This window comes from Sarcophilus harrisii, chromosome 4, assembly GCF_902635505.1.
Source record: "Sarcophilus harrisii chromosome 4, mSarHar1.11, whole genome shotgun sequence".
Classification (NCBI taxonomy): Eukaryota; Metazoa; Chordata; class Mammalia; order Dasyuromorphia; family Dasyuridae; genus Sarcophilus; species Sarcophilus harrisii.
The window spans coordinates 112,153,186-112,174,162 of record NC_045429.1 but is presented as its reverse complement, the minus strand read 5'-3'; the positions used below and the strand labels follow the sequence as shown (position 1 = coordinate 112,174,162).

General features: G+C 33.0%; 1 protein-coding gene across 1 annotated transcript in view; it reads left to right on the top strand.

Annotated features, from left to right (window-relative positions):
* LOC100915424 (usherin-like) overlaps nt 1–20,977 on the top strand; it is a 254,245-nt gene that overhangs the window by 217,458 nt on the left and 15,810 nt on the right. The window contains exons 16-19 of the mRNA XM_031968582.1: nt 6,523–7,017; nt 8,300–8,569; nt 13,821–13,990; nt 16,765–16,909. Of these exons, the coding sequence (XP_031824442.1) occupies nt 6,523–7,017; nt 8,300–8,569; nt 13,821–13,990; nt 16,765–16,909 (1,080 nt within the window). The remainder of the gene's footprint in view (nt 1–6,522; nt 7,018–8,299; nt 8,570–13,820; nt 13,991–16,764; nt 16,910–20,977) is intronic.

Sequence of the window (20,977 nt, the reverse complement as noted above, 5' to 3'; positions counted from 1 at the left end):
CCCAGGGTCACACAGCTAGAATATATTAAAGGGTTTGAGGCCAGATATCAACTCAAATCTCCTGACTTCAGGGCTGGTGCTCTATTATCCACTGCACCACCTAGCTACACCTTTTGTCATGAATTTAAAGGACATGCTGAAGTTACCTATTGTTGTCTTATTGCTGTGTGTGCATGCTTTATTTAAATTTCTAAGGTTTTTTGTAAGCTTCTGTGCCAAGCAAAAATAGAACCATAAGCAAAGGAATTAGCCTAGAGATTAAAAAAAAATAAAAGCACAGAAATCCTATCTTTGTTATTTTTCTTTTTAGACCAGGATGGTGCATTAAAAAAAAATGGATTTGGAGTCAAAGGATCTGAGTTCAAATGATAGTGTTATTGCTTGTCACCTTTGTAAGCTTAGAATCTCTTGCTTAAAAAAAAAAATCTCTTTAAAGTATTTAAATGTTTTACTACTCACTACATACATCTCATATTGATATTGTTTTGTTGTTATAAGAAAGCAGCCTGGTCATTTTAGTGTCAATTTGGTTCAGATCAGTATCCTTTCTCTTATACATGGCTGTGAGATCCTGATCAAATATACTTGCAGTGTTCTCTGACAATTCTATAAAGCTGAGAATAAATTTGGCGGAGTGAGTGAGTCAGAGTCACTAGAAACTCAATACCAACGAAATCCTAGAGCTAAGTCCACACACCCCTCCTAACCAGATCCATGATCTTTGATGCCTCAAATAAGGTAGTTTCCTTGTTTTTTTATATTTCAATGCTATTTCTTTAGTATAATCTTTTTAAATCATGTTATCACTTTTTACTTAAGTGAAGTATAAGAAGTTTTAATCTAGTCCTCTCCCTTAATGCTAAATGTGATTTTTTTGGTAACTTTATTTTCTATTTTATTCTTCCATTTTAAGGGTCAATTTCATCTATTAACATTCAAGGATATTATTTTCAAAGTTCATTTTCTTATCAAATTCTATTCTATCTTATTTTTAAAAAATCATCACTAGGTATCCACAATTTGTCTTGTTTGAATCAATCTGAATCTAGGATTCTTCTTTCCTTTTTATCTATGATCCAGAATATTGTATCTTTCCTATTTATTCCTTGTAACTGAATCTAGTTATTTATTTCTTATTTTTATTGAAAGAATTCATCACTTGCATTGTTGGTGGAGTTGTGAACGAATCCAACCATTTTGGAGAGTAGTTTGGAACTATGCTCAAAAAGTTATCAAACTGTGCATACCCTTTGATCCAGCAGTGTTACTACTGGGATTATATCCCAAAGAGATTATAAAGAAGGGAAAGGGACCTGTATGTGCACGAATGTTTGTGGCAGCCCTTTTTGTAGTGGCTAAAAACTGGAAACTGAATGGATGTCCATCAGTTGGAGAATGGCTGAATAAATTGTGGTATATGAAAATTATGGAATATTACTGTTCTGTAAGAAATGACCAACAGGATAACTTCAGAAAGGCCTGGAGAGACTTACATGAACTGATGCTGAGTGAAATGAGCAGGACCAGGAGATCATTATATACTTCAACAACAATACTATATGATGACCAGTTCTGATGGATCAGGCCATCCTCAGCAACGAGATCAACCAAATCATTTCTAATGGAGCAGTAATGAACTGAACTAGCTATGCCCAGAAAAGAACTCTGGGAGATGACTAAAAACCATTACAATGAATTCCCAATCCCTATATTTATGCACACCTGCATTTTTGATTTCCTTCACAAGCTAATTGTACAATATTTCAGAGTCTGATTCTTTTTCTACAGCAAAATAACGTTTCGGTCAGGTATACTTATTGTGTATCTAATTTATATTTTAATATATTTAACATCTAATGGTCATCCTGCCATCTAGGGGAGGGGGTGGGGGGAGGTAAGAGGTGAAAAATTGGAACAAAAGGTTTGGCAATTGTTAATGCTGTAAAGTTACCCATGTATATATCCTGTAAATAAAAGGCTATTAAATAAAAAAAAAAAAAGAAAGAATTCATCACTGATATTCTTAACAGTGAAACTTCTTTTTTTTCTACCCTTTTCTTGACCATGTCAGTTTACTTTTTAAATACTATCTTTCTTCTCTAGGATACTTCCTTCCCCCCCCCCCCCATCACCCAAATCCACAGATAATGGTTCTTTGTTTTATTAATTAACATTAAAAATGGTTCTTTGTTAGGAGTCTTATTATTCTTGAAGCATATGAACTTTTGCATTTGTTATATTTCTTTTTATTTCAGGATTTATATTTCAAAAACTCTTCTTGTCTCATTTATCTCAAAAAGAATAATTGGAACTCAGTGATTCTGTTGAAAATCTCTTTCCCCCTATAGAATATGTTTAGGTTTGCAAGATGTTATATTTAGACAAATGTCATTTTCCTTGCAATTTTGATGTCATAATTGAGCATTTCATTTAATTTGTCAATCAGTAGTCCCGATTTAAAGTGGAATTCTGTTGTAAATTAGTCATATCCTCTTGTCATATTATAAAACTTTCTTTTTGACCATGAAATTCCTTTTGGAGAAAGTTAAATTTAGTGCTCCTTTCTGATGGTTCCAGTTGTACTATATTCATCTGTCCTTTGTTCTCTAATTCAAACAATTCTAGGCAGTTTTCTTGCATAATTTCCTGAAAAACTGACTTTTATGTCATATTTTCTGGGACATGAGTTATTCTTAGGTTGTCATGCTGTGTATATTTCAAGGTCAATTGCTTTGATTTTAAGAAACCTCAAGTTTTCAGTACATTTTTATTTAGTTCTAATATTTCTTTTTTTTACATCTCTGAATTTATGTATTCCAATTATGCTATTTCCCTTTGCAGAATGTACTTTGCTTAATTAAAAATTTTACTCTCTCATTTAAACTTCAATTTTTGTCTTTTAGTTTCTTTTTTTTTAAGCTATCATTTTTTCCCTTATCATTTCCTTTAATTAAGATTCTTAAACACTTTGAGGTATATATAATTATTGTATTCTATTTAATCTAGCCCTAATTGAATTTATTTAATATTATTTGTTGGCTCCATAATATTTCTTCAGAGCATTAGATCTCTTTTTGTTTATCCATTGATTCAATATTCCTTCTATATTTTTTATGTGGCTTTTTTTTCTTGAGGATATTTCTTTCTTTTTTTTCTTTTTTTGTGGATCCTATTATTTTACTTTATTAGTTGGATTTATTGCCGTTTTGAAGTGTAAAAGGAGATGTAAGCTTTGAGATGATCATTCACTCAGTTATATTATTGCAGTTCTCTGAATATGTATATTTATGAGACTTTGTTAGCAGGTCACTCCATCCCTTGCCAATAGTTGATCTTTCTTCTTCTTGAAGCTAGATCACAAATCTAGTTCCTGTTTTAGGCACTAAGTTATTAGCTAAATGTTCAGTTCTTGGATCTAATTTTCTCTTCTGAATATTCCAAACTTAATCAATAGTAATGAAGAAAGCATTCTACTTGAATCTTTTATGTCTCCATTTTTTTCTGGGATTGAGGGGAAGCTAGGACTTTGTAAAACTTTGGCAGTGCTTTCTAGATTCTTTATGGCAGATTGCAGATTTAGAGATGTAGAACTAGGAAGGATCTTACAGGTAAGTTCTGGTGGAGCTAGTGTGGCAGCATGGATAGAGCAATAGATTTGTGATTAAGAAGATCTGGGTTCACAATCTATCCCTGGTGCTTGGCTATTTACCTAATTTTGCTAAGCCCCAATTTCCTCATATGTAAAGAGAAAAAGTTTGTAATAGATTTCTTCCCAGGTCCTTGCTAGATAGAAACCTATGATTCATCTGTCTAGTCCAATCCTCTCATTTTACCCTTAAAAAGACTGAGGTTCAGAGGTATAAAGTAATTTACCCATTATCATATAATTAGTAAGCATCTGAAGCAAAATTTGAACCCATATGTTCTGATTCTATTCTCAATGTTATTTCTCTGGTAGTATTACCACATGGATCAATACAGATGTTTAGCAATTGTAAGTTTTGAGAGTTCTTTGGGGGTTCTCCATCATATCTTTGTTACATGCTTTAGGAAGACAGAGAACTTCTATTTTATGTCAAGTTGACAAATAGCTGTCTCAAATCTTCTAAGCAAAATCTAATCAATCACTATCACTCTTCTTTTCTTTTTGTGACCCTTTATTTGGTGTCACTTGCAAATTCACATCATCAGTTCATGGTTTTCATGAAGCTATTTCCCCTAGAGATATTCTTTCTTAAGCTAGAACATAGGAGATGCTGAATAAATGCTTGTTGAATATAAAGAAATTGAATTAAAGAGTTTTTGAAACATTTCCTGATCATGTGTTGTATGACTTAAACAATCCAAATATAAAATATTTTTGATTTCTTGTCTAACAAAAAGTATTCCTGATAATCACATATCCTAAATTATTCTTAAGAGTACTGAGACTCATAGTAAACATTGGGTATTTTCTTCCTCACCTCAGAATTCTGTATTTTGGGCTATGAAGTCAATTAAACATTTGCATGTGTTTTTGGCTCTTACTGTAGGCTTTAAATTTTGATACTGTGAAATTCAGATTCTCTGTCTTTTTTTCCTTATTATAATCTTTTGCTGGATGTAATGTCAGCCCATAAGATATACATATATAGGTTCCAATCTTTGTATAAATACCAAATTAAAAAAAAAAGAAAGAGGGAGACTGACAGTAGTTATTGTCTAGCCATAGCTAATATAGAAATATTTTACACATTCTTCTCCACTTCTGAGATGTACTAGTACCATCAATGCAACTAGTTGCCTACTTAATTCTTAATTGGGGAGACTGTTTTGGAAGCTGAGAATATTTGCTAAACAACAGGAAAAAAAATGATCCATGAACAAAACACAGTCAATAAGAGAACCTCAATGGTTCCAAAATCAGCAAATCAGTTTATTCCTTTAAAACCAGGCCTCTGTTTTACTGTAAATTTTGACATGTGCTAAGGATCCTGTGATGTTCTCTCCTTCAGCCCATTTAATTGATCAGACAATCAATGTGTTTGTTAAATTCCTGCTACATACCTGGCACTCTGCTAGGCAGAAGAAATACAAAAGCCTGATCTCAAGAATATTTTACTAGAAGGATTCATTATCTTCACAGATAAGTAAAAATATATCCACAGTACAAAATAACTATTAAGTCTTGGGGTGAATACTAACAACTGAGTTGTCATGAACGAGGCAGCACTTAAGATAGGTCTTGAAAAGAGCTGCAAGTTGAAGAAAGAATAAGCAAATCCATTATGAAAGATAGTCTGCAAAAGTATGGATTTAGAGAGATGTATACTAGTTATGGAGAACGATTTAGGCTAGTTGGACTGGAGCATAGAATGTTTAAGGGAACTTAATGTTTAAGCAACCAGAAAAAGTAGGCTGGTTTTATCTGGGGAAGCCTTTAAATTCTAGAGTGGTTTGTATTTTATCCTAGCATGATAAGATGTCATTGATATTTCAACAACTTGGTAATTAACCAGTTCCAACAAAATAAATAGCCAATAATAATAATGGTAGGATTAGCATTAAGATTTTCCTGATAATATAGCTTCTTAGAATCTATTCAGAGATCATAGTTTATAGAGCTTAGAGGGAGGGGGATAGAGAGAATGAGAGGGAAAAAAAGAGACTATGACTATGATTAGATGATAGCAGACACATCTAGAAAGTAATAAAGATGTGAATACATACATTCAAAAGAATCTCATCTGGATCATGAAACTCTTCATATAAATTATAGTTTTAAGTCTGTAATTTTTGCCTTAATGAAAAACAATAAGAATAATAAATCACATGTAGCAAAAACTTAATAGATTTATGCTGAATTGAATTGAGAAATGTTCACATAATATGCTAAGCAGGGACCATACCCATCTCTTTGCATTTACAATTGAATGATAGTGGGATATATGTAATTGGTGAAACATGTGACAAATTGAATGTAAAAATTTTAAGAAATTTCCCCTTCTCTCTAGCCACAAATATAAGTTTCAAAAGTTTCCTTTTTTTTTTTTTTTGGCACAGTTTTCTTGGAGCACTGCAATAATTCTGGTTGTGCAGATTCTTGGCACTTTTTCTCTCCAGTATGTTTCAAATATTTACTTAAATTTCTAGAAATAGAGGCTTGTTTTAAATGAGCTACTTTGTTGTCAATGTAGATCAGATAACCTTCTTTATACTTTTCTTACTATTTAATTGTATTTACCCTCCCCTCCCTCTCCCCCACTTCATTATAGGGTGAAAATAACTAATATTTAAGAAATATTAAATTGAGTAGACATTTCAACATTGTAGGCAGGTATGATACTTAGAAGTAAACAGAACTATATAAGTACTTTTTGCCTGTCTTGATGTCTCCAATACTTAAGGTGCCTAGCATGTAGAAATAATAAATCCTTGTTGACTTAATGACTGTCTTGGAATTATATATCAGAAAGGCAATTTGGCATGACCTCTTGACTATTTACTGACCTTTAATCATGTTCTTCTTTTTCTTTATTTTAGGAGTTCAGAACTTCACTGATACTACTCTGTTACCTTACACGTCTTATTCCTATCACATCTTGACTACCAATGTGCATGGTTCAGCAAGGAGTGCAACTGTGACTTACAGAACAAAATCTGGGATCCCGGAAGGAAATCTGAACCTCAATCATATCATTCCCATTAGCCCATATTCTGCAACATTGTACTGGACTGCTCCCTTAAATGATTCTGGCCCTATAGAAAAATACATTTTATCATGCATTCCTTTAGATGGCTTTCAGTCTTGTGACTCATATGAAGGTCTTGACACTATAGTCACCATTTGGAATTTAGTTCCATTCACAAAGTACCGTTTCTCTGTTCAGGCCTGTACAAGTGGTGGATGTTTACATAGCTTACCTCTGATCATAACTACTGCTCAGGCACCGCCCCAAAGAATGGACCCTCCTACAGTACAGACAATCAGCTCCACAGAACTCTTTGTAGAATGGCATCCACCAGAAGAGCCAAATGGTAGGAATTCCAGGGTGTCATAGCCATTGAGGATTGTATACCATGTAGAATATGAATGGGAATCTAGAAATTTGGAATTATATATTGCAAAGCTGTGGTTAGGTTCTCAAGTGTGGAATAGTCATTGAGAAGCAATTTCAAAAGATGAAAGATATTAGTTGTCCTGGTCAGTGGAGCAAGTACGTTTCTTTTAATCTAATCAAAAATTCCATTCAATTAAATTGCCCGTTAAAAGGCTAGTATTATCTTTGCTCCTAATGACATCTGCCACAACAGGAATGATGTTTATAATTTGAAACTCACTCGTGAAATGCATTATATTTGACTGTGTCACAAGTTAGGTCACCCACATGCAGTAAATTTTCTCCTTTAAGCAAGAAAAAGATGTAAAAATAATAAAAAATATGCATATAGGGTAGGTGACTCCATTAAGTTAATTTTAGTGTTGATTATATTGAGCCCTTGGTTATATAGGCCAGACTTGCATATTAAGATTTTTAGTAATGTAACATTACGTACTTTTTCATGGCAAGACCTTATGAGGTATTAGTTTTTCTTTGTTACAATCTATGACTTATTTGCTGATAACAAGCAGAAAATAGCTAAAATATTGTCATCTTTATGCATATCAGCCAAAATTATAAGAAATAGCCAACCAAAGAGAATTATAATCTCAAATTAGAGGAATAGTTGTCAAATCTCAGAACAGAATTAGTTCTTCTTGTTTAATAATAGAATTGTTAGCTTTCCCCTGGGACGGATTTTACCAGCTATAAGTTGCAATTTCTGTGGCTACTTTTGTATTTGACCATGTTATGCAGAGTAAGGACTTTGCCCATAGAACCAAAATTTAGAGGACACCTACAACATTTGCAATTTTTCAGCAGCACAGAAACAATGGAATTTCATATGTACTTTATAAGAATAGTTAGTGGTATTTTTCCAGTGGCCACAGACCAAGTAAAATGATATTTGCCCTGGATGATTTGTCTGTCTTCTTCCTCTCTACCCATTTCTTAGACCCCTAAAAGTTTATTTCTGTCACCTCTACATGGGGCCTTATGCCAGGGTCTCATCTCCTTAATTTGCTTAAACAGTTGGTTTTAGGATATTATTCCACAGCTTCTCAGGTAGGTTTTAGTTCTCTTTAGCATCAAAAGATGGTTGTTGTTGTTACTGGTGTATATATATGTGTGTATATGTGATCACGTTATTGTTTAGTGAACTATAAAATATCAAATTGTTTGATAAGATTTATTGATTTGTATATTTTAATTTCTAGGAATAATTATCAGATATGAACTTTACATGCGAAGATTACAATTTAATGATGAACCAAGTATGACAGAAACTAGGGTTTTTCAGAATAGTGGATGGTTAAATCCTCAACCAGTTACAGCATCAGCCAATGAAAATGCCTTAACACCTCCCCAAACAACTACAATTATTACTGATTTGGAGCCATTCACTAAGTATGAATTTAATATTGTAGCTGTGAATATGGCTGGTAGTGTGTCTTCAGACTGGATAATTGGAACAACTGCAGAGTCAGGTAATGGTTAATTATTCCTTTCCTTCCCTTTTTGCTTTCTTCCTTTCCTCTCCGCCCCCTGCTTTCCTTCTGCTGTCCTTCTGCTATCTCTCTGCTATCCCTCTGTTATTCCTTCCTTCCTCCCTTGCCTTCCTCTCTCCTTCTTACTCTATCTCTTCTTCCCTTCCTACTTTTCTTCCCTCCCTTCCTTCCTGCCTTCTTTCTTTCCATTCTTGTCTCTAAACTTAGTGTTATTTCTACTGCACAATACTATTTACTTCCCCCATCTTCTTCTACTCTTTGATATAAGATGTTTCCTTATCTATTAATTCTTTTTTGTCATATAAGATAGATGGATATTTATGTATTCAGGGTAATTATATTTTAACCATACCTTGGGTAATAAAATACCAGATACGTTGAAATGAGAGGGGAGAAAAGAGAAACCACATGTTTGTTTCACCAAGAGAAAAAAGGAATCATGAATGATTCCCTCCAGCAAATTCTATTCAAAACTCTATCATGATATGGAGGTCATTTGGGGTTTTGAAGGTTAAGCCAAGAAAAGCACAAACCTCATCAGGTCCTAACACTCTGTAAAGATTTTTCGAACATACATTTTGTGATAAAATTGTATGTCTCTTGTCTGAGGATCAACATAGCTAAATGAGAGACTCTGACATCAGTCAATCAACAAGTATATATTAACTCTTTACTTTGTGCTAGGACTATGTTCTATGTACTAAGTAAAACAGTATATCCCCTCAAGGAGCTTACATTTGAATAAGAAAAATAACTACCCAAAACAGTGTGTATGTGTGTGTGTGTGTGCATCCATGTGAAAATATACATGTGTACACTATAAGGTAATTTGGGAGGAAGGCCTTATTAACTGAGAGTGGAATCAGAAAAGAACTCATGTAGAAAGTAGCATTTAAGTTTTTTGAGAACTGATAAAAACCAGATATTTAAAGGGGCAGAACTAATGAGGGACCAACATTTCTTGCTTGGATGACAGCTAATACAAAGGCATGGATATAGGAAGAGTGTTGTGTGAGCAGAATAATAAATAAACCACATTTAGATTATAATCTAGATATAATCTAGTCTAGATTATATAGTTTGTGGAAAAGAATAATGCATAAGACTGGGAAGTCAGGCCTGTTTGGGACCCCATTCGAGAGAAGTTTATAAATGTTTCTAGACAAGAAATGACTGGAATTAAGTGTGGGGTGTGTGTGTGTGTGTGTGTGTGTAAGAGAGAAGGAGGTGAACAGGGGGACAGAGGAGAAGGGGAGTGGGACAAGGAGAGAAGAGGAAACATTTACGAAAATAACCTTGACAGCTATGTGGATGATGTATTATGTAGGGAGAGACATTGTCATCATTACTACTACTATCCCTATTGCTTTCATATTGCAAAGCACTTTACAAATGTTATTTCCTTTGTTCTTCACAAACAACCTTAGGAATTAGATGCTATTCTTATTATCCCCATTTTACATATGAGGAAACTGAGGCAGACAGAAGCTAATTGACTTGCACAGGGTCAGCTAATAAGTATCTGAAGCTGGATTTGAACTTGTCTCTCTGCCTCCAGGTCCAAATCTCTACTCTAACAGGCAGTTACTGCAATAAGGATAGTAAGAGATAATGAGGGTTTGAACAAGAGTGGTGTCAGTGGTAATGGAAAGAATTGGAAATTTGTGGGAGATGTTATAGGCATAAAACTTTGGCAACTGATGTGGGATGAATTAGAGTGAGGGGTTGGGGATGACACTGAAGTTAAGAACTTGGGAGAATGGGAGTGTAAGGTTCTAGTTAGTTTTCTGGAGGTCTTGGGACCAGCCTTCCTTTTAGCAGAGTAAACACCACAAGGATAGTCAGGGATGAAGTCCGAAATCTTTATTATCTCCTTCATAGTCTGTCTCCTTCCCTGAGGCTGGGCTAGCTTTCTCTTCTCTCTCAAAGTTCAGGAAGCAGGAGAGCCACCAGGATGGTCTCTATCTTGAAGTCTGTGTTTGGCTGAGTTTGTCCCAGTTTATATACTCTATTACAATTACATTATTATAGTATAGCAAGTATAAACTAATCATTATATCACTAGGAAACCATTATTTGTTGTAAGATTAAATCAAGCATATTGAAGTAGAGAACTCACATGCTAAACTAGATAGCCATTGTCTTATCAATTCCACTGAGTTAACATCTTGTTGTAGGATTAAATCACTCATACTGAGTTTCTGCCGTAAGATGAGAGGACTGAGGTATCCTTGAGGTAATTTTCTTAATTAGAAAAATTCAAAAGTGTGATTAGTTTTTGAATAAAGTTGATGAGTTCTTTATGGGGCACCTTGAGTTTGATGTACCTTTGAGATGCTGAGCTCAAAATTTCCAGTATGCAGTTGCTGATGAAGCACTTACTAGAGCTCAGAAGAAAGACTAGGTTAGGATGCTTACATCTAGGAATCGTCTGTATATTCCTGCTGCTGAACAGACATTTCATCATTTCCAACAGTTTGTGATTCCATTTGGGGTTTTCTTGGCAAAGATACTAGAGTGGCTTTCTACTTCCTTCTTCAGTTCATTTTATACAAGGAAACCAAAGCAAACAGGGTGAAGTGACTTGCCCAGAGACACACAATTAGTAAGTGTTTGAGGGCAAATTTGAACTCAAATGATGAGACTCTATAGTGAAAGAAAAAAGAAAAGGGCCTAGGCCAAAATTAGTACAAGCATCAGAGAATTAATCCATACTTTGTTGCATATCAACTTAGGAAGCTTCATTGAGCACCCAAACATCTGCAAACAAAAAAAACCCACATGCCAATACTCCCTCCACTTTGACTTTGGCTTGTAGCCTTTTCATAACTGCTTACTGAACATTTTGAATTCAATGTGTTTTAAATATGTCAAATTTATCATGTCCCAAACAAAACTCACCTTTCTCCCAGAACCTACCTGCTTCTCTGTTAAGCTGTAGCCTCTCTTTTACTCATCTCACATAGCCAGTCAGACAATGGCAAATTTTGTGATTTTGATGTCCCCATCTTTTCTCACAGAAACACTCTTCTCTTGATTCACTTCATTTGTTTAGACCATTATCATTGTTTGAATGGATTATTGCAATATTTTCCAAATTGTAGAACTACCCTCTCACCTTAAACCTTTCCTCACTGTAATTCATCTCCATGTAATTGCCAAAATTGTTTTTCTGAAGTGCAGTTTGACCATATCACATCACCTCTTTTCTCCTTCTTCCAATCAAGTAATTCCATTGCCTCCTTATTACTTTTACCAAACTGCTCTTTGCCACCTAAAGTCCTTCATGACACAGCCCTTTTTGAACTTACCATTCTTCTTACACACCATTTGGCCTTCATGTACTTTACAGACAGTCATAGTGACCTTCTTCTTGATACACGATGCAGTGGGTCCTATTTTAGTGGCTTTGCATTTACTATTCTCTATTCCTCCAATTCTCTTCTTTCTTACCTTTATCTCTTAAAATTATTGGCTACCTTTAAGACTTCTCTAGGAAGTCTTTTCCATTTCCCCAAACTTTCAATACCTCCCTCCTAAGATTATTTTGTACCTACATTCTATGTATCTCATATACATATGTATGTATGTACATTTATGAAAAAATTATTTTGTGTCTCTCTACCTCACTTCAATTCATACACATTTCAAGATATCACCATTGTAATGTTATTAGTCCTCTTTGAGAATAAAAGAGTAACATATATATGTATACACATGTATGTGTATATATATATATATAGATAGATAGAACATATCTGTATTTGTATGTATATGTCTACGTACACACATACACACATGTATATTCATTATAAACTTCAGTCTTTAAAAGTAGGGGATATTTCCTCTTTATGTTTGTATCTCTAATGCTTGGCACAGTGCTGAACACATGATAAATCCTTAATAAATGCTTGTCAATTGATTGGTCCTTCCACTTCCAACCCTGGATGTCACAACTAAAGCTCACAGAAAAGAAAACCAATTAAAATTGTTTTGAATCAGTTTCTCAAGACTAGTAGCTTGGGTAAAAGATTCTTCCTTTTATGTACTTAGCAAAATTAAAAAAAAAACAACTTTCCTTACATGAAAAATTTTCACTTATATTCATACACAACTCTCCTCCTGTGATGCTCTTTATCCAAAGAAATCTAGATCCTGATTTATATTTGGAATAAGGCCCTTTGAGAAAAAGTCATTTTTATGTTGCCATACATGGGAATATTCATGAACAGAATGTTCATTGTGCTTGAGGATCTCTTAATGACTATTAGCCATCTTGGACAAATAATGGTACCATGCTATCACAAGTGATGAGGCATGGAATTCTGGAAGGGGAAAATCAAGGTCAGGAATGAAAAGTAATAGGTGAAAATGCAATACTGGACCCTCATAATATTATGGGTCACTGGCTAATGGAAGTGAGATGAGGTCCTTTAGTAATACACCTTTGGTTAGCACATTTTGAAATCCATATCAGGATACCAAAGGTAGCAGAAGAATATATGTGTGTGCATATATGTGAACATTCCAACAAAAAATTATTTAAAACTTCTTAAAGTCACTGTGGGCAGTAGGATCCTTCAAGTTTACTTGTTTTTGAGTAATAATTTTTCAGATGGAAAACTGGTTTGTCTAGATGTAATATTTTTTTTGCCAAATAATTTTTTTTATGACTTGTCTTTATTTTATTACTAGCTCTTTGAGGCTTTTCCACTTAAGTGAATGTGACTTTGCTTCAGATACCTAAAACAGGAAACCCACGCGATTAACAATGATGGAGACTAATTTCATGTCTTCTTGTTACAGAGAAAAAGATTGCATTTAATATGTTTGTGCAATGAAGCCTTTTCTTTTGGTCAGAGATATGTGGTATGAGTCAGGCTTTATTTCAATGAGATCTTCTTAAAAGTATGAATTTTTCATTAATTCATTCTCAGTGGTTTCCTATCATCTTGGAGGTATTTGGTATTATCTTTTACTGATTTATTTTTAATATTTCCCTAATGATAAGGTTTTAAAATTCTTTACATAGGAAATAACTTTATTTTTATATGCCATAAAACAATAAGAAAATGCATTTTGAATTGAATGTTGTATTTTTTTAAAGGAGGGGCTTGATTTGAAATAATTTTAGGAAACAGAACTAATATACAAATAGTTAGAAAACTTGCAATCATGATACAAAACAATAAAAACAAAGCACATTATTCAATGTTTTATCTGTCTTCAGCTCCTGTTTTCATGCCACCACCTTCAGTATTCCCTCTATCTCCATATTCAGTAAATGTGTCTTGGGTGAAACCAGAAAATAATGCAACAAGGGGAGAAGTAACAGTATATAAAGTCCACTTGATTTCAGAGCAAATACCTTATCAGCTAGCCTTCCTTGATGTTTCACAGGTATTGTTATTTTCCATCATCTACTTCATTAAATGTTGACTAATGTGTTATATTATTATCCTTACTGAAAATATAATTTTCATTCCAAAGTTCTCTTTACTGAGAACTCTTTTGGTCAGATAATAAAGTCTGTATTTTTCTTGCTGAATAGGCTTAGATTTATGTGTATTTCTTTTATTTGAAATTTAGTCAAATATGTATTCAAAAGAACTGAAATAAATATTCATATTATATTATTAGCCTTAAAGGAGGATAGAACATCAGTAACAACTAACCCATTTTTTCCTTATCTTTAAAAATATTTATGAAAATTATCTAAATGTATATCAAGGATGTCTTTGATTAAAAATATAAGAAGGAGCAGGCTTTCACAAACTTTTTTTTTTCACATTAGACTTTTAAAATCACTTTGTTGAATTAAAGGTACAGTAAATAAAAGATAGTCAAGTATTATCTCAAGTTTGTCTTTGTTTGCCAGGGGACCACACAGCAAAGTGCCTGGCTTATAACTAGAACTTAATAACTACTTTTTGATTGAGCTTTCATTTATTGATTTCTAAAAAAAAAAAAAGATTTAATTTTGTAGAACAGAATATAAACTTTAGCCTTTTATTTCCCAACAATATCATTCTTTTGTTAAGATTATGTAAGATTCCTTGATAAATACATACATATTGTATGGAGGAGGGTCAGAGAAGAACTCTTCGGGAATTCTCTGAAAATAGGCAGATATTTGCTCACTAAACAAATTTGTCATTGTTTTGGAAGATGTGCAGTGTGCAAATGCAAGATGGTGACTGGTAAAGTTGTAGAATGGCCTGACTCTGGCCAGTCCCCTAGCAATTTAGTTTTAATTTTGGAACAATTTTTTTTTAAAGAAATAGTTGTAGAATAAACTGATTTTTTTTTAAAAGAGAGATTTACTTAATCATAGTAATTGAAAGATATTAGTAAAATATATTCAGCAAGAACACTACCTTGATTCAACGGAATGCAGCTTCCTTCCTTCTGTTTTTTTATGGTCAAAAAGTTTCTCATGACTTTTATACATAGACAAGTGTCTATATCATGGGCATCTCTAAACTCCTAAAATTCCCTGTCTTTGCTGAAGACGAAATGATTCTTTCAGTCTTCTTAGTTGTGTAAGGCACTGTGAAATGAGATGACTTGCCCAGGTTCAAGCCTATATGAAGCCAGTACATATCAGAGGTTGGACTTAAATATCTTTCTGGCCCTAAGGCCAATTCTTTATCCATTATGTTATGCTGCCTTAAGTAGCCACTTAATAAATGTTTGTTAGGTTAGATTACACTATATATATATATATATATATATATATATATATATATATATAAATTTCAAAGTCAATAGCTAGATGATAAATCCAGAATAAATTGGTTCCTCAGATTATAGTGTATGAATTTGTGTGGTTCCTTTGCCCATTTCTAGTCAGAAGTATATAGTCAATTTGAAGTTCTCTTTCTGAGAACTTTCCCTATCTTTATTTCATCCTTCATACTACAACCAGATTAATCTTGCTTAAATATAGATTTGGTCATATTATTCTGATCAAAAATCTTCAGGTGATTGCTACTTGTTAAAATTAAAATTCTTTCACTTTGTGTTTATGACTCTCTACTTTCCTTATCTTTCTAAGCTTCTCTCTCATGACTAAACTCAATGTATTGTATACTTCAGCCAAACTGGCTTAATGTATACTTTGAAAACACCCCATACATTTTTTTTTTTTTGTCTTTTCCATTCCTACAGATCTTTAAACCAACCCCAAAGTCACTGCTCTATGAATTTTTCCTTGGTCTCCCCTGTTAATAATAACCTTTTCCTTCTCCACAGACTTCATATTAAACTTTGCTTAATACCTTTCAAATTCCATTACAGTATTATTTTTCATTATAGTTACCTTTATAGAAAATATGTCCTTCTTAAACTAGACTACAAGCTTTATGAGTCTAAGGACAAAATTATCTAAACTTTGTCTCTCCCTCCGCAAATCAAACAGCAAAACACAGTTCTGAGTACACAGTAGCCGTGTAATTAGTGTTTCTTCTATTGAATTGAAACTCAGTTTATCAAAAGTTGGTGAACTAGTTTGTGATTTGTTCAGTCTTCCTTATTCTTTAACTCTCTTTTGTATCCATTTAGACCAATAAGTTAGAAGGAAATGTAGAATGAGGATTTGATTTGGACATTGCCTTGGACATTGGACAACTGAGGGTTGGCTTTGTTTTAATGTTGAAGTAATCTAGTTAATTTTCTTTTTAGTTCAGTTTTAGGAGAAATGATAGTGTTTATTTAACACAATGACACCTATCTATCCATCCCTACCACTCAGCATATTGGCCATGCTATCCTAATTTCTTTATGTCTAAACTGCTCCATAGTTTAGCTTGGATTTCATCACATAATAGTGACACTGTCATCATCCTTTATCTCTACTGTTGGTGGCTATAACCATCCCACCACGCTGCTTTATGAGGCAATAACTTGGTTTCCTCATTTATCCACTCAGGAACTGGATTATTACCTCATAAAACAGTGTGATGGTATAATTATCAATTAAATTCTAGCTTGTTGAGATTCTCCCCCCAAAATGCCCCTTCCCAAATCCCTTTTCCTAATAGATCTTGGCAATCATTTTCCCATTCTAAATTCATGGAATTTTGAATATAGGAGCTAAAATCTATAATATTATTATGTATTAACAAACAGGAAACCTAGAAATGCCATATTGTCATTGATTGTTTTCTTCACAGGTTTTATACTCTGCTGAAGCACAAGAACATTTCTATGTTGTAAAGGGACTAAAACCTTATAGGATATACAATTTCACCATTTCTCTCTGCAATCTGATAGGGTGTGTTACCAGTGAGCCAGGAATGGGTCAGACTTTAGCAACAGGTAAGCAAATTATAATAGACTTTTAAAAATGCCTCTCATGTATCATGTTCTACTTTGACTTGCTCTTTGATTTTTATTTTTTTTCTCTCACATTTTTCAGCTCTATTTTTTTTTAACCCATACTACTTCTTTATCCTGCAGTTAAAAATATAGATGATTGAAACTTGAAGTATGTTGGAAGTCAAGGAAATATGACTTTCAAAATAGCAACTAGGGTTTAAATTTGCCTATCTTTGACCCAAGAGTTTACATAGTAAATAGTCTGTTGATTTCAAAGGCAATTGATAAACATTTATTAATCACCTGCCATATTCCAGGCACTGCATTCTGCATAAAAAGATAAAAAATGAACCAATCCCTGTCTTCAAAGATCTTAGGGGATAGAAGGGAACCACTTGTATGTGCATAAACACATGGACACATACATATGAACATATACCCTCATATCTGTGCATATTTATTTATGCGTGTGTATATATATATATATGAATATATATATTATATATGTATATACATATTTATACACATGTTATCTCTCTTTCTATTTGGGATAGAGCATAAGGGTACTACAATTTCATTAGAACAGGCAACTCTCCTGGATGATAAAACTTTCTAATAATGAGATAAGCACTTTATCTGAAACTTTATGTTCTTAGAGGATTGCCTTAGAGTACTGCGAGATAATTTGCCAAGGATTGCATATCTAGTGTTTGTTTGAGGCATGATTTTAACTCAGGTCTTCCTGGTTATGAGGCTGGGTCAGTACAAAATAATGTCAGAACCTAGAAAACTAGAATTATGATGGTGCCGTTGACAGAAAAAGTGAAGTTTATTATAGGGATGAATTTTGGAGGAAAATATAATTATTCCTTTTACATAATTATTTTCTCCATCATGATGTTTGATATATTGTAGATTGGTATAATAAATTAAGTAGGAACTATGGAAGCCACAGATGCCACAAAGATCACTATTCTACACAAAAATGTTAGAAATATAGAAACTCATACAATATAATGTATGGTATTACATAATGCCAATATATTTTATCTTTTAATATTATAATAATTCAGATGACTTCTCTGGTATGATGGGAGGACCAAAAATTTATATGCATTTTCCAGGTCCCAGGGGTACAGCACAGCACCCTTAATTATTTCTATAGTGTGCAAGGGATAGCTATAAAGAGTTTTGTTTTGGACATTTTGAAGGGATATTCAGCTTCAAATATTTAGTGACCTGTTGATGTAAGATCAAAGCTCAGGAGAAATTCTAAGACTGGATATATAGATCTATGAGTGAACTGGGTATAAATGATAATTAAAACCATGGAACTAATAAGATTACCCAAAGAGAGTGTTAGATAGTAAAGATAAGAAGTCTCAGGAAAAAACCTTGGAGGACAAAGAATGGGATATCCATAATGATTCAGAAATAGATACTATTAAGGAGCTCAGGCAAAGGGGAAAAGAATTGGTAACAGTGTCCTAAAGATGTAGAGAAGATCATATACCCTAGTGTACAGAGTGTCAATAATGTCAGATCCTGTAAGAGATCAAGAAGGGTGATAATTGAGAAAAAGCCATCAAATTTGGCAATTAAGAACAGTAAAATTTATTGTATTGCTATTACATTTTCATAATTGAGTAACTTCTAATTTCTTCAGTTAATCTTATGAAATAATACCAAAATTGTAAAATTTCTAAAAATCCTGTACAATTCACCATAGGCTTATACTGTTCACATGAAAAGGTTTTATTCATTTATTCAAGATGGATTAAAAACTAACTTAATTTGCATAGGCCAGTAATAAGGCTTTACTTCTGATTAGGTGCCTTAGTAACTTTAGCTAATTGAAGTTCAGTAAATTTCCAAGTCACAAAATTTTTTAGTTGGCAGTCTAGTGAGGCTTAGTCTCCTGGTGCTATTTGAGAAAATGCCCAGCTGTGGAAAGGGTAAGAATTGCTTAGAAGAATTGTATACTGTGCAAAAAACTTTATGTAACTACAAAAATATTCCTTGGTTCTCCTTTATAAGTTGGGTCCTATTACTAATGGGCCCAGTGCTACAATGAGGAAAATAGAGCAAAATCTGTTAACTCTGAAAAATTAAGGGTTTATTTAGTTTAGGAAATTTTAAAAATTTAGCTAATTTTATTTTCCTCAAATAGGTAATCTTTTATATATCTCTAGATCCTTTCTAAGAGAGAGATTCTTCCCTATTATTGAAATCTTAATAATTTGAATATATCTTCATCTTACTTCAATATACCTCGTTATGATGGTATTGACCCTGAGTTTTTGAAGGTCAGGTCTGAAGAGTACAAACTCTGGCAGATTCTACCATGTTAAAACAAACACATTTCTGAATATGTCATTTTTGGAAGACTAACCCATCTCATCACAGAGTTCATTATCAGTAAAATGATCATTTGGTCATGAACAATTTAGGTTCGGGCAACCAGTGGAAAAAAGGAAAATACAAAATGGCCTTCAATCCTAGAAGGTCTGTTCTTGCTTTTGCAGTGATAGTTTCAGTGGAGAAAGGAGCAGGACAGAATGTGGAAAGAGTCCTGCAGTTATAAAAATAATAGATATCAATTTATTTTTTCACCAGCATTTCCCAATCTCACTTTCTCCTCATATATACATATACATACATTATCTATCTATCTATCTATATTATATATATATATATATATATATATATATATATACTCATGATATACATACAAAAGGTATGCATTCTCTATATATATTCTCTTATAAAAAGTAATAAAATTCATTAAAATAATGAATTTTAAAATGAAAAAAAAAACAGCTCAGAGTTAGTCAAAATTGACCAATGCAAATTGAAAGGTTTTTCCCTTAGTTTTGTTAAATTTGTATAAAAGGTTTCCAGTTTTACAAATTGAAATGATCAGTTTTATTTTTTTGTTTGGTTCAGAATTAAATCCCTTATGATAGCTATATATCTTATCTAGTTTTCTTCTATTTTTTTATTACATAGCACAATGACAGTACATAGTAAACAATTATTAAATGGTCAACATTTAATTTTTAGATCACATATCCATTTTAAGCTTATTGGGTTACACATTATAATTATAAAATGGTTGCTTAACTCACTTCTGCTCATCTGTACTCTCATTTTCCCAGTAGTTTTTGATAAATAAACAGGTATTTCCTAAGTAATGTATGTACTTAGATATATTAAATTTTAAGTATATTCAAGGGGAGAAGAAGCATGTAGTAACATAGAAATATGGTTACAGAATCAGGGAATCTTGTTTAAATCTTACCTATGCTCCATATTGGCTCTGTGATTTTTGGTAAATCACTTAAACTGTATTTCAGGCAACTCTACTTCCATTGACAGGAGTTCCATCACCAAAAAGCTTTCTACACTAATGAAAACATAGGGGATATATGGGTGTGTAATGTATATTCATAAATATGTATATTAGCATATATACACGTGTTGATGTTTAGTTAAATACCTTATGTGTAGCTAGATGGTACAATAGATAGAGCACTAAAGTTAGAATCAGATTTGCCTCTGTTTCCTTAACTGTCAAATAAACTGGACAAGGATATGGCAAAATACTCCTATATCTTTGCCAAGGAACCCTAAATGTGGTCATGAAAAATTGGACATAAAATCACTGAACAACAACAAACTATATGCATTTATACGTATGTTTGTTCACTTAGACTCATAGACATGTATATGTATATTTTAGATTCTTTTTTTCCCTCCCCTTATCATTATCGAACAATTCAAAAGTAACCATTCCAACATGGGAACCATATCTATATATGTATATTTTTATCTGAGAATGGCTGCTAGAGAAGGCAGTGCCTTAATTGACGTATAGAAGTTGGGATCATGAAATAGATTATTGTTACTTACTAAAGAGTATATTTTCTTGATTCTCACTGAGAAGAAACAATGCCTGTGCTTCCAAATAATGAAGGAATTCCTCATCTAGGACTTTAGCAACTTTTCTATCACACAATTCTTTTGAGAGAGGAATAAGGTAATTGAAAGCCCTTTCCTCTTAGTAAG